The sequence below is a fragment of the Hyaena hyaena genome, unplaced genomic scaffold (assembly GCF_003009895.1).
Source record: "Hyaena hyaena isolate Hyena2069 unplaced genomic scaffold, ASM300989v1 scaffold_169, whole genome shotgun sequence".
NCBI classification, from domain to species: domain Eukaryota; kingdom Metazoa; phylum Chordata; class Mammalia; order Carnivora; family Hyaenidae; genus Hyaena; species Hyaena hyaena.
Window position 1 is genome coordinate 311,547 of NW_024080801.1, and position 13,301 is coordinate 324,847.

General features: G+C 43.0%; 1 protein-coding gene across 2 annotated transcripts in view; it reads right to left on the reverse strand.

Moving 5' to 3' along the window:
- TMEM71 (transmembrane protein 71) overlaps positions 1 to 10,251 on the reverse strand; it is a 32,187-nt gene extending 21,936 nt beyond the window's left edge. For both annotated transcript variants that reach the window (XM_039240209.1, XM_039240210.1), the window contains exons 1-5: positions 9,943 to 10,251; positions 8,502 to 8,583; positions 7,193 to 7,253; positions 4,658 to 4,870; positions 3,008 to 3,180 (exon numbers count right to left, since the gene is read on the reverse strand). In XM_039240209.1, coding sequence (XP_039096140.1) covers positions 3,008 to 3,180; positions 4,658 to 4,870; positions 7,193 to 7,253; positions 8,502 to 8,547 — 493 coding nt within the window. In that variant the 5' untranslated portion in view covers positions 8,548 to 8,583; positions 9,943 to 10,251. The remainder of the gene's footprint in view (positions 1 to 3,007; positions 3,181 to 4,657; positions 4,871 to 7,192; positions 7,254 to 8,501; positions 8,584 to 9,942) is intronic.
- Between the last annotated feature and the right edge of the window lie 3,050 nt (positions 10,252 to 13,301).

The following is a 13,301-nucleotide window of genomic DNA, read 5'->3' on the forward strand; positions in this document are numbered from 1 at the left end:
CGAGTGGGGCGCTCAACCAGCTGAGCCACCCAGGGGCCACGTGTTGGTGCCATCTTTGAAGTGTATCCAGAATCCTACCACTTCTCACCTCTACCTGCTATCATCTTCGTTCAGGCTACTTTTATCTCCTCACTGAATCACTCCAACAACCTCCTAACTTGTTCCCTTGCTTCTGCCCTAATACCTCTTACGTTTAATCTGAACACAGCAGCCAGAGATAGCTTGTCAGTGTGTAAATTGAATCATGTCATTCGCGTGTCCAAAATCCTCCAATGGGCTCTCCTCTCACTCAGAGTAGAAGGCAAAGCCTTTGAAACGGCCTCCCATTGCCCCGCCCCTCTCTACGTGCACCATATGGATGCCTCTGCCATCCCATCTTCTCTCCTCCCCCCTCCTACTCAGCCCCGGATGCTCCCAGCTCAGAATCCTTATGCTTCCATTTCCTTGCATTTCCTAGGTTGTTCATTTCCCCCAGATGCTCCACTCTCACTTTTAAGTCATTGCTCGGAAGTCATTCTCATGAGGTCGCCTTAGTCACCCTACTTAAACGTGCAATCCCATCTCTTCCTCCTTTGTTGTTCCTTATACCACTTACCACTTTTAATGTGCTGTGTAATTTATTTGCTTTCCCTCTCCCCTGACAGGGATGTAAGTTCCTGAACAAGTTTGCTCACTGTGTAAGTTCCTGAACAAGTTTGCTCACTGTGTAAGTTCCTGAACAAGTTTGCTCACTGTGCTCCAGTGAGTGATATGGTGCCTGATACATAGCTGACCCTCAATAAAATCTTCTAAGTGGATGAATGAATGAATGAATGAATGAATTCCAGCAGAGTGAGTGACATAAGCAAAGCCACAGAAGTGTGGAGGACTGTGGTCCACTCAAGAAATGGAGAGCAGATAAGTATGAGCAGAGTCAAATGTGTGTATGTGAGGAACCAAGTCCTTCTCTGTCCCTTCCCAGGAGACATCTTGAAGGGTCCTCACACCCCATGTCTCCATTTCCTTATCTCCCACACTCTTCACCTTCCTGCTCATTCTCTTCCACCGCTTCCACTTCTATCGCTCCACCACCAGTAACCTCCAGGTTAGTAAAGCTAGTTGCCATCCTGTTTTGACCTTTGGACACATATTGCCGCTGTTGACTGTCCCGTCCCTCTGGAAGCACCCCATTTTCCTTTGAGTCTCATTTCACAACACTCTCCTCGTTTTCCTCTTACTTCTCTGGATGCCTCCTCTCTACCCTTTTTGCAGGCCAATCTGGTCCTATTCACCCAACCATTATATTCCATCCTAGGCTCCCTGTTTGCCAACTCTACCCTCTTCCTAATCTCTCGCATCCTCTCCATGGCTTTGGGAACCACCTGGACGGAGGTGACTCGTGAACGTATACCTCAACTCACACTGCCCTTGGAGCTCCACATTGACTTGTGCCCTATGTCCCAAAGGGACTTAAACTCTACATGTTCCGAACCATGCATGTGGTCTTTGCCCATCCAGGAAACCTTTTCCCTAGATCCCTTAGACCTAGCCATTTTGCCTCTGGAGTCCTGAATGCTCTCATCTTTCCCCTTTGCCCAGAGAAGCCTCTCTTATTTTTGAGAAATCTGTTCAAATGCCACTTCCACAGGGATGCCTTCCCTGAATTTCTGGGTGGGTGAAATCTCCCATTACATCATCTACTTTTTTGTCATGGCATTTCCCATAATTATTTTATATTTGTTGGTGTAATTATTTCACAATGGTCTGAACTTCACCCTCCTGCCCCAGCCAACTAGAGGCCGAGGTTATGTTATTTGTATTGACTCTTGTGTCCTCAGACCTAGGACATGGTGTGGCAGGTGGTAGGTGCCCAATAAATATCCACTGTTTCCATTCTAGTAATAAAAACAATTGGAACCCTAAATTCTTGAGGGATTGAACTATACTTGACATTCATCGTCCCATTTAATCTTTAAGATATGCTTTGAGTTCACATCATTGTGTGTATACACATATATGTGTATCTATACATACATATTTAGATACATTAATATTGCATTATGTATATTACACATACATTTAACATGCATACATGTGTACATATATGATATATGTGTATATCTAATATATACATATAGCATGTATTTCAACAGGAATATATACATTATTATTATATCCTGTAAATACATCTTGTTTTAAAAACAAGGAATTGTGACATAGCAAAGTTAACTATCTTAATGTGCCCATACTGGTACTTGGACCCCAACTCCAGTGTCTTTTCTCCATCCAGATCCCATATAGAGAAGATGCATTGAAAATGTGCAAATATTTTTGAGGCATTATCTACTTAATAATTTACACATTTAAATTAGGCTGTTTTGGGGGCAACTGGATGGCTCAGTTGGTTGAGCATCTGACTTTGGCTCAGGTCATGATCTCATGGTTCTTGGGTTCAAGCCCTGCATCGGGCTCTGTGCTGATGGCTCAGAGCCTGGAGCCTGCTTCACATTCTGTGTCTCCTTCTCTCTCTGCCCCTCCCCTCTGTCTCTCTCTGTCTCTCAAAAATAAATATGTAAAAAAAATTTTAATTAGGATATTTTGTGTGATGTGAACACATATGTATTTTGGACAATATAAGTAGTAGGGAGAGAGCTTTAGGCAAAATTTTTTTATACAAAGGGTGTTTTTAAAATTTTTTTATAGTTTATTAGTTATTTTGAGAAAGAGAGAGAGAGAGAGAGAGCAAGTGTGCAAGCAAGGGAAGGGCAGAAAGAGAGAATCCCAAGCTGAAAGCACGAATGAGGCTTAATCCCACGATTCGTGAGACCATGACTTGAGCCAAAACCCAGAGTCAGACACTCAACAACTAAGCCACCCCCATGCTTCTTAAGTGACTTTTAAAAATATGGCCCGTTCCTTCTATGCAGAGAAGGTTATCTCTGGAATTTACATTTGGTTCAGGACCACATGATTGCTGCTGCCCATTTGCAAATGATATTTCACTGTGGAAAAGGTGATTCAAACTCACCGATTTCATGGCAATGGTGCATGGCCAGCCTCCTGACCCCCTCCAAACAGGTGTCCTGACTTAGGGAAGAGTCCACATCACCAAAGATATTTCCAGGCTGCCAGGATTTAGAGGTGCCAAGGTTGAAGAGATTAGAAAAGGAAGGGCGGATTCTCTTTTTCTTTTTAAATATTCTGGAAATAAATGAAAGTAACATGATGCAGAATGAATAACAGCCCCCTCTGGTTCAAAAGCAAGAATGTGGTGAAAATGATTTGATGCGTAGAACCCATGTGTGAAGTTCATTTCATTTGTTCCCTCTGTTAACCTCACAGAAGTTTCTTAAACTTCTGTGTGTCCAGGTGCCTGGATCAATATCAAAGATACTGAAATGCAAGATAAAACCTTGGGCACAAAATGTTCACAATCCATTATAGGAGAGAGGCAAGGACAATGCAGACGAAGCTAATGCCTTCATAGAGCTTATTCTGTGCCAGGTGTCTTTCTTGGTTTACATACAATAACTTTCATTACCCTTGGAACAGCCTTGTGCGGTAGGTACTATAGATACCCATTGTTCAGATCAGGAAACTGAGGCACAAAAGGCAAGTAACTTGGCTGAGGTCATCTAGTAAGTGTCGTAACTGGGAAACAAACTGAAGAAGGCTGGCTCTATGGCCTCTTCTCTGGATTACAGTGCTGTGTAGGGGGTGTGTGCTCTGACGGAATTAACCAGAGGCTGCACTGAGAGCACTATGAGAGGCATTGCTGATCAGGATTCAAGGGAGGCTTTCCGCAAGAGGAGATGTCTGTGCTGCATAGGATTGTCTGTTCTCTTCACTGAAGAGCAGGTAGGTCTTATATTGAGGCATGCCAGGAAATGAGGCTGGAGAGGTAAAAATAAGGCAGGGAATGAAGAACTTTGAATGTGACAATAATGGAGAAACTTGAATGCCGTTAAGGAGTTGGATTTTCATGTCAGAGCAAAGGGAAGCCACTGGGCACCATGGCGACGTGATTTGTTCCGCATTTCTGAAAGATTTCGCTACTCACCCATCCACACTCCCAGCAACCTGTCCTCTACATTGTAATCAGTGTTATTGTGCTCAGGATAAATCTGGTCACTTGTCAATGGCTCCTCTTTCCCTACAGAACAAAGCCCGACCCCCTTAGCTGTACTTGAAGGTTCTCTTCTCAGCCCCTGTGTCTGCTCAGGCTTCTCTCATGTTCCTTCCACTCTGAACTGTATCTCTGCCAAACCACCTACCATATTCCAAATTGTTCAGGGTATCCCAGTGCTCGATGCCTGTTCCCTCTCTGGAAGTCCCCTTTGCTACTTTGTTTTAACTAAGATCCTGCATCTCTCCAGACTCAAATCAGTCTTCATTCTCTCTAGGAATCTCGTTTTAACCTGTTTCCTCAAGTGAAATAGGCTTCCCTTCTTTTTCTTCTGCACTGTATTCTCTCAGACCTCTACCCTGGCACCCGGATCTCTTGATCACCTTGGTTTAGGATCAGCTATCCTTGCCCCTTATCGGCCTTTACGCTTCCACAGTCTGAAGGGGGAATGGGCTCTCATAAATGAAAGCTAAATGAACAAATGAACGAACGAATGAATAATTAGTGGATGGATTGGATTTTGGATTCTTTTACAGGTTATCCACTACTTACCTAACTAAATTCTCCTTGTAAAGAACACTGGTCTGGGGTGGGCTCAGAGTTATATTGCCATCTTCGCCACAGAGGAAACTGTCTTCTGTCCAAATGTAGTAGCCATTGGAGAGGAGTCTGGGACTTCGGCGACAGGTAACATGGGAGCCTGTCAAGAGATCTACAGGGCAGCATTCAAAGGAACTGTCACCATCCAGGAAATCACAGGCAAAACTAAAGAGGGAAGAAGGAAAGTGGTTTACACCTCTATCCACTACATCCAGGCCTGTAACAACCACAATTCTACCCACCATGAAGGAAAATAGCTCTTAGCATTCATGGCTAACTCTTTTATTTTTTCATTTAATTTTTTAAATCTTTATTTTATTTTGTTCTTAACTTATTTTTGAGACAGAGCACGAGTGGGGGAGGGGCAGAGAGAGAGAGAGAGAGGGAGACACAGAATCTGAAACAGGCTCCAGGCTCTGAGCTGTCAGCACAGAACCTGATGCGGGGCTCAAACCCACAAACCGTGAGATCATGACCTGAGCTGAAGTCAGCCGCTTAACCGATTGAGCCACCTAGGCGCTCCTAATCTTTAGTTTTGAGAGAGACAGAGCATGAGTGGGGGAGGGGCAGAGAGAGAGGGAGACACAGAATCTGAAGCAGGCTCCAGGCTCTGAGCTGTCAGCACAGAGCCGGACACGGGCTCCAACTCACGAACTGTGAGATCATGACCTGAGCCGAAGTCAGATGCTTAACTGACTAAACCACCCAGGCACCCCTCATGGCTACCTCTTTGCATGCATGCATTCAGCCACCCGAAGAATGTCACTCCTAACCTAGGCTTCATCTCAGTAATGAGAGCATTGAACAACAGGGCATTTAGTGCTTCCTTCTGTTTTAAACATTTTGATGAAAACATTACAGCTAATCAGTCTCCTCACCATATGATGCAACTCTACCCTTGACATTAATCCATTTTCTTGGATGGAAAAATTGCAGAATGGCCTAATCGGGGTGCTTATTATATAAGCTTATTATTATAAGCTCTTTGGAAGTGTATAGTCTCCACCCCCTTTCCCTCCAACCGCCGTATCCTTACTCCTTCCCCATAATAGATAAATTACGACTGTGCAGCCTTCAGACATATGAGTTATAGGGTGAACATGCAGTCAGAGAGATCTCTTTGACTTTGGCCAATTTCCCTCTTGGTCAGATGCACCAATGACCGTACAGTTTGTGGTTTGGTATCCAGGGAACGTTCTTAATATTTAGTTGGGTAAATATCCAGGTGTCTTAGGTTTGAAGAACCATCATATGCTTGTGTGATTGAAAGGTGACATCATGCCACATGCTCTACTGAATTTCTGATAAAGTTTTAAATGTAGAGGCCTGTCCTCAAGCAATAAATGCACTAAAATTAGTAAAAATACTGTTTTTTTTTTTTTTTAAATATTTTTGTTTATTTTTAGGAGAGCTAGGGAGAGAGAGACAGCGTGAGCAGGGGAGGGTCAGAGAGAGAGGGAGACACAGACTCTGAAATAGGCTCCAGGCTCTGAGCTGGCAGTCAGCACAGAGCCCGACGCGGGGCTCGAACCCACAAACCGCGAGATCATGACCTAAGCGAAAGTCGGACGCTTAACCGACTAAGCCACCCAGGCGCCCCGTAAAAATACTGTTTTAAATGGATATTATTTGTTGAAACTGTACTGTGGACCTAGCTCATACTTCACACTTTATCTACTTTTCACTAACCTCCCCAAAAGCTAAGTATTGTAATCTGCATTGAACTGTAGGGAAATATATATATACCTTATATATAAGATGCAGACAGACAAATAACTTGGACATTTTATAATAGCTAGTAAGTGATAAGACTAGGATTTGGACCCCTATCTATCTGGAGTGCTCATTCCACGTGGCTTGCTAGTTCATCCTTGGCTGATTCATTTGATAGTAGCAAGAGGCCTAGAATTTACAAATAAGGGTAGGCTCTTACACCAATGCATGATTCCTTCATACCATTGGCACATTTTACAAAATGCTAGGGAAAACATCAACTGAGGCCTGCCTAAGGAATAAAAGAGAGAAGAGCCGGCGGGGGGCGGGGGGAGGGCGGGGGAAGAAAGGAAAAGGAGACTTCATCGTAGAACTTGAACAAAACGGGTGACTCTACACGTTTTTGTAGAGCATGGCATTTGGCCAGCTTGCGCATGGCATAGAATCGTGTTGCTCTTATAAATTGAGATAGTAAAGCATATTTAGGAGAAACTCAGTTCGAGAAAAAGTAACCACCATTCATCAGTAGTCGGTGGTTTCTTCACTCCTGAAACAATTCACATTTGCTTATAGACTCACAACCATGCCCCTCCCCCGTTCCATTATTAGGTGATGCAACTTTTCATCTGGTATGTGCATGGGACTGAAGATTTATAGCCATTCCAAAGCAGGAGGAGGTCTCAGACTAACATTTCTAAACCAGGAATGCAATAAAATGAGACACACAGGGAGAGAACGTGATGGATTTGTCTTGCAGAAAGTCCCATGGAATACCTCGGGAGAATGCATCCGGGAGACATCTCTCTGGTATATTCTCTCTCAGAGCCTGAAGAACCTGCATAAGCACATGGGAGAGAAGTGCAAATTTATCACACGTCCCCAGCATGCAGGACTGCAAATAAGGGGGGCTTTAAAGAAGGTGTGAATAGATCCCTCCTTGGCAGGGAACTCAACTAGTGTGGCCATGCAGTGAATCAGGACTAAGCCAACTTGTCACGGGAGCCAGAAATAACCCAGGGGCTTCTGTCATCTGTTTCTTCTCTCACTCAACATTCCTGTAGAGGTTTCTTAGCAGAGGATGAGGCAATAATGAACTATTAGCATCAAACTGACTCATCAAGAAAGGGAGGAAGAAATTATCTTGTGTGAAGCTGTAGAAAACCAAAATCAATTACCCAGTGTGCCAGTTCTTTTAGCTGCCTCAGTAATTTGAGGGATTCAATCATTTGCCTAGACTCTCTCTCATTAGCGCATTTTAAGGCACTTCCATTGTAAAATAATGAGCAGAAGACGTTAGTGAAGGAAAAAAAAATAAAGTTTCGTTTTGTTTCATAGAAATGATTTTCCAGTGTATGAAGCCTGTGAGTATTCTTAATTTAAAAAAATTAACTAATTAATTAATTAAAAAAAAATCATCCTTCCATTCACGCATCCCTTCATTCCCCATTAACTAAAGGCATAGCACCTAATTTCAGTTGGGGAAAGTGCAGTTAATTAATATTCTAAACTCTAAAGCAGGATGTTTTATAGTAACGTGCGAATGCATCTAACAGAGAGGCTCCATGAAACTTGATTCCTATGAGTTACTATGAGTATCTGAGACAAAGAAAGGAGTGTAGACTGTCAGATCAGGATGGTCGATTTGTAAGGAGTAAATTGTAGGTGTGAGAGGAGGGGGTAGAAACCAGGTCTGGGGAGAGAATGACAAGAGGAAGGAAGGAGCTTGAAACCACAACCGTTTTAACAACGCCCTTATTTTCTGCAAGTAGCTATCAAAATCATTCAGTATTTTTTTATAGACAGTTTTGCATCTTAATAGTAGCTGATAAGCAATCCCCTTTCACAGTTATGCACAGACATCTAAAAAACCAGTGATTTTTTTTTCCACTAAAAAGACAAATGCCACATTTCTCTCAAGGAAAGAAATGAAGTCAAAATCATTGCCAAAGTGAACACTGGCATTTAAGAAGCACACGCTACTGACAGATGGTTAATGGTATGAGTATCAGCAAAATCAAAGCAAGGAAATTGCTAAAAGAAGTCTAATCGTTCAAAAGATAATTGCGCATAGCAGTTCTCCTACATTTTCTTGCCACTGGTGTTGACATCAGTTGAGAGATTTGGTACATCTTGGGAAGGCTGCTTGTTCAAACTTCACAGATTTTCTGAAAGAGACATTAAAAAAGAGGTGGATTATATATTAAAAATAGAAAAATGATGCCAAAACAGATGGCATCTACTAATTGCACTAGTCAGACTTGTTTACTGAATGATACAGAGATTTAGGGCTGAAGGAGGAAACTGGAATGAATGACCACTGAGGTTGCACCTGCTACAACGTTGTATTACATTTTCCATCGTCTGGCTTAGCGCATCCAAATAACCTTTTTCTGTAACTAAGAACAGCATTTTATTTGGGAAACCTAGATTTATGTGGTTGACTTGTAGTCAAAGTAACTAATGACAATGAATTGTTTAATTACGAAATCAGAAAAAAGGAAGATTGGTTGTAGAGCCCTCTAGGTAAATGTATTTGTATTTTCGTCATGCAACACACATCACCCTCTTTATCAAGTTCCAGGCAACTCTTGGGGATCCGTGTCTGTCTTTTGTGCAACACCTCAAACCATTGACAAGGGGTCATAGAAAGGGCTGGTTGTCTTTAAAAGGTGCTGTCAGCCTGAACATTCGCAACTAGCACAAGCAGCATTACACTAAAAATTGTCCACCACCATGCAGATTTCAAAACTCAGTTCGCAGGAGCATGTACTTTACTCTCTCAATTACAAATTAAACATATGTCCAAGGGTGTAAATCACATAAACTTTGATCATATACCACTCATCACATAGATCCATCTGCTGTAGACCACGACCCTTTGCACAAAATGCTATCCTCATAGCCTTGTAAGGTAAGACTAAATTCTCTTTCTGATTCACCATCTCTATCCACATTTTAAAAATGTGATACCTAGTAATGGATTGTTTTTGTAGCTGTCATACATTAAATCAAACCAAGCTAATCCTAGAGCCCCAAACTGATTCTTTCAATAAATTATATGCCATACCTTTTAGAAAATATAGATCCTAGCTTATAGACACCTTCAGAGGAGTCCAGAGAACCGTCTGGCATTCCTTAAAAGATCTCTAAATCAAAGCACACATTCATAGATTTCATTCATTTAGAATATAAAATAATATTGTTTGCCCCATAATACAAAAGTTTGTCATTGTCCTTTTGGCTTTTGATCAATATCATCTGAGGTACGCAGCCCAAATTACACCATGTTAATTTTCCCCAAGCATCAAGTTTAATTTTAAACCCACGAGTTCTGTGGCGTATGGCAAAGTTTTACTGCTATATCTTACAAATACTTGTATCAGGCCACAGGCAGTACAGTTAATCAAGTATTAGTAACATTCAAAAAGCCTTCAGTAACAGTGCTAAATCTTTTCAAGAAACAGCTTCTGTCTACCAGTTCTATCAAAGTAACACATCCGTTCTGAAAAATAATCTGGCCATACATGTTCCTTCCAAAGGGAGTCCCCAGCTTCTTCCTCCTACTGATGAATAGCAGAATTACTGAAGTACAAAGCTTCCTGTGGTTGACGATGGAGACATCCAGGATTTAGCAGTTCTTTGGCTGAAAATAAAGACAGACTGTCAACAGGTGCAGGGAAGTCTCGTAATCAAGAGAAATCCCGGTCCCTCCTCCTAACAGATGCCTGCGTGCATCGCCGTGTGCCGGAGTTTGCAGACAGGTTTTGTCCTCGGTGGCCTCTCGTTCTTTTGGTTGTTTCCTAGAATAAAAGGGCATGCAGTTCTTGAGAAAGTCAGCCTTATAACCGCTCTTGTTTTCTTTCAAAAACAGCCTGTGTAACCAGAGACTGCGAGGCAGAATGAGGTCACACTTCCTGTTGGGCTCACATCAGTGGCATTCACGCTGAGGAGTATGGTGAAGCCTCAGAATAGTCTCCTGGACCAGCAGCAGAGGACGTGCGGCCCACAAATCAGGCCAGCTGGATACGTCACGGTCACTCGAGGGATGCTTTCCTGAGCTACCTCGTCACTCCTAGCCATGAGAACGCGAGAGAAACTTCCAGAGAAGCAATGCTTCTTGACTGTCATCCTCTGGCCCTTTCCAATATGAGTAGTACCTAGTTGTGCTGTGTCCAGATCGATGAAGTTAATTGGTGCTAATGCACTGATGCTCTTAGATTCAGAATATCATTCAATACCAGGAGCTGGTTTTTATGAAAATGTCTGTAGTGGCAATAGGTAGATTCACCAAAGATTGAGCTTTACGGGAAACTCTCTGGGGGGCATTTTATACTTTATATTCATATTTTAGTTGAGCTCAAAGAATTTCCAATGGGTCCCTACAAATCTATTGTAAATGATAAAAAAGAAAATACATTCTAACAACACGAAGGTGCATTGGGGAGTGGAAAGAGTGTGGGTTCTGAAGTCACAGAGACTGAGATTCAAACTCTATCTGCCTACGAGCTTTGTAAACTCAGATTTGTGACTTAACCTTTTGGATCTGCAAGTCTTCCAACTATAAATGTAATAATATATATTTTGTAGGGTGCCTTGGAGAATTGAATGAGAAAGGAGTACTGAGAAAGAAGTGAATCCTCAGCTCGGATGTGCAAGATGTATTCCTTATTTGTTTTCTGTAAATCGTCTTCTCTTCTGAAGCCCCAGTTGGTCAGCCCGGCAGAAAAGTTAATCTCATTCCTTTTTGGGGTTCTCTCAAGAAAGGGATTTACCTTTCTCCCTGAGGTAATGCCAAAGGCAGGATCTTTTATAGAACATGCCCTTAGAAACAGAAGCTGTTAGTGAGGGAGTCACGTCTAGTCTGTGGTAGATAGCTTGCAAAGATGACCCTCAAAGATCTTTGTGGGATCCCTTTCCCTTCAGCATGGGCTGAAGCAAATAACTCGCTTCTCCTGCATAGATGAGACACAAGTGATGGATCGGCACTCCCACGATTAGGTTACAAAAGTCTGAGGTTTCTGTCTTGTCGACCTCTCCATTACCTTCTAGGCTTACACACTTGGATGAAGCAAGCTTCCATGTTGGAGACGCACACAGGACAAGAATCTGGGGGGTTGTCTCAAGTGCCGGCAAAGGACTGAAGCCCTCGGTCCGATGGCTGGAAATCCAGTCAATGGCCACATGAGTGCCTCAGAAGCAATTCTGTCTCCAGTTGAGCCTTGAGAGCGCTACAGCCCCGGATAACCCTTTGGTTGCAGCCTCTAAACACCCACAAGCAGGCAAACCAGCTCAGAATTGCCCATATTTCTGACCTGTAGAAACGATGTGATCAAAAAATGGTATTTTAAGGGACAACGTTTTGTGTAACTTTTCACACAGCAATAGATAACTAATACATAGTCCCAACAAATGTGTTTTCTAGGCCACTAGGTATTCCAGTCTGTTTGGCCAGGAGGCCAGCCTTAGAACATAGGCACGTTTATTCAAGGCTGGGTCTGGTCACATCTGCCTACATTTATCAGATAGCCATTCCACCCTAAGGCAGTTCTGGGAGTCTGGTACCTTCTTTCTTGAAATCCATAGCTCTCCTCCTTCTCATTCTCTCTCTGTTTCTCCTTTCTATTTTCACCCTCCTCCTTCCGGCCCTGGCTAATGATTTCTGGAGGAGGAAGGGAAAAAAATCCTTCTGGCCTAAGACCCTTGGCTCTGCCCAAGTCCACAAAGCCCCTTTCCCAAAAGACTGACATCAAAAAGACTTTATTCCTTTACTGATCTGGCACAAATTAGGGTATCATTAGTGATGGTAATCATTGCTAACTTTATGGAGCCCTTACGACTTCCCAGGCACTGTTCCACTTCCTTTACATGTATTAGCACATTGAATCTGCACACCAACGCCACGAGGGAGGCTCTGTTCTTAACCTCATTTACAGATGAGAAAGCTGAGGCACAGAGAGTTAAATACTTTGCCCCAGACCACACAGCCAGTAAATGGTGAGCTGGCAGAACTGAGATTCTGAGCCTGCATTCCTAACCTATAAGTAATAACCATCACATCAAACACGTTTGAGCATTTCCTATGAGCCAGGCACTGTCTGCAACACTCTGTGTGTGTGACCTTGAGTAAACCTCACACAGCCCTAGGAAATAAGTACGATCATTATCCGCATGCAGGATGGAGGTTTAGAGGGTTTACAGATACTACCAAGTGTCATGGTAGGAGTTCTAACCCTGGAGCCTCCCCTTTGCTCTTCTCTCCCCAGGGCCACTTGTCTCCTTAAATGCCAGATGTGTGCCTGCTCCACGATCTTTGTGCTCCACCCCTCCCTGCCCAAAATGTCCCCTTGATAGTCAGAGGGTGTTCTCTTACCTCCCTTGGCTCTTGGCTCAAGAGCTTTGGTCACTAACTAAATTGCCCTCCACGCACCCTCCTTGCTCTTTCCCTGCTTTATTCTTCTCCATAGTACTTTTCAGTATGTAACATACCACAGCCTCTATTTTTCGTAGTGATGAATTTATTCCTCAGCCAGACCGTAAGCTTTATGAAGGCAGAGAGTTTCGTCATTTCTCTTCATTTCTGTAGACCCAACATCAAGAATCCAGCCTGCCACGTAACACGTTGTCCATTACCATTTACGGAATCAATAAGTAACTGAATTAAAAGCTAGGGGAAACTGACTTCAGCCCTCTATTCTGCAGCAGTTTTATTTTTTTAATTTATTTTCAGTTCATTTGTTTGAAAGTGACAAAGAGGGGTAGAGAGAGGGGAGAGAGAATCCTGAGCAGGATCTGCGCTGTTCGTGTGGAGCTGTATGCGGGGATTGAACCCATGAACCATGAGATCATGACCTGAGCTGAAGTCAAGAGTCAGACGCTTAACCAA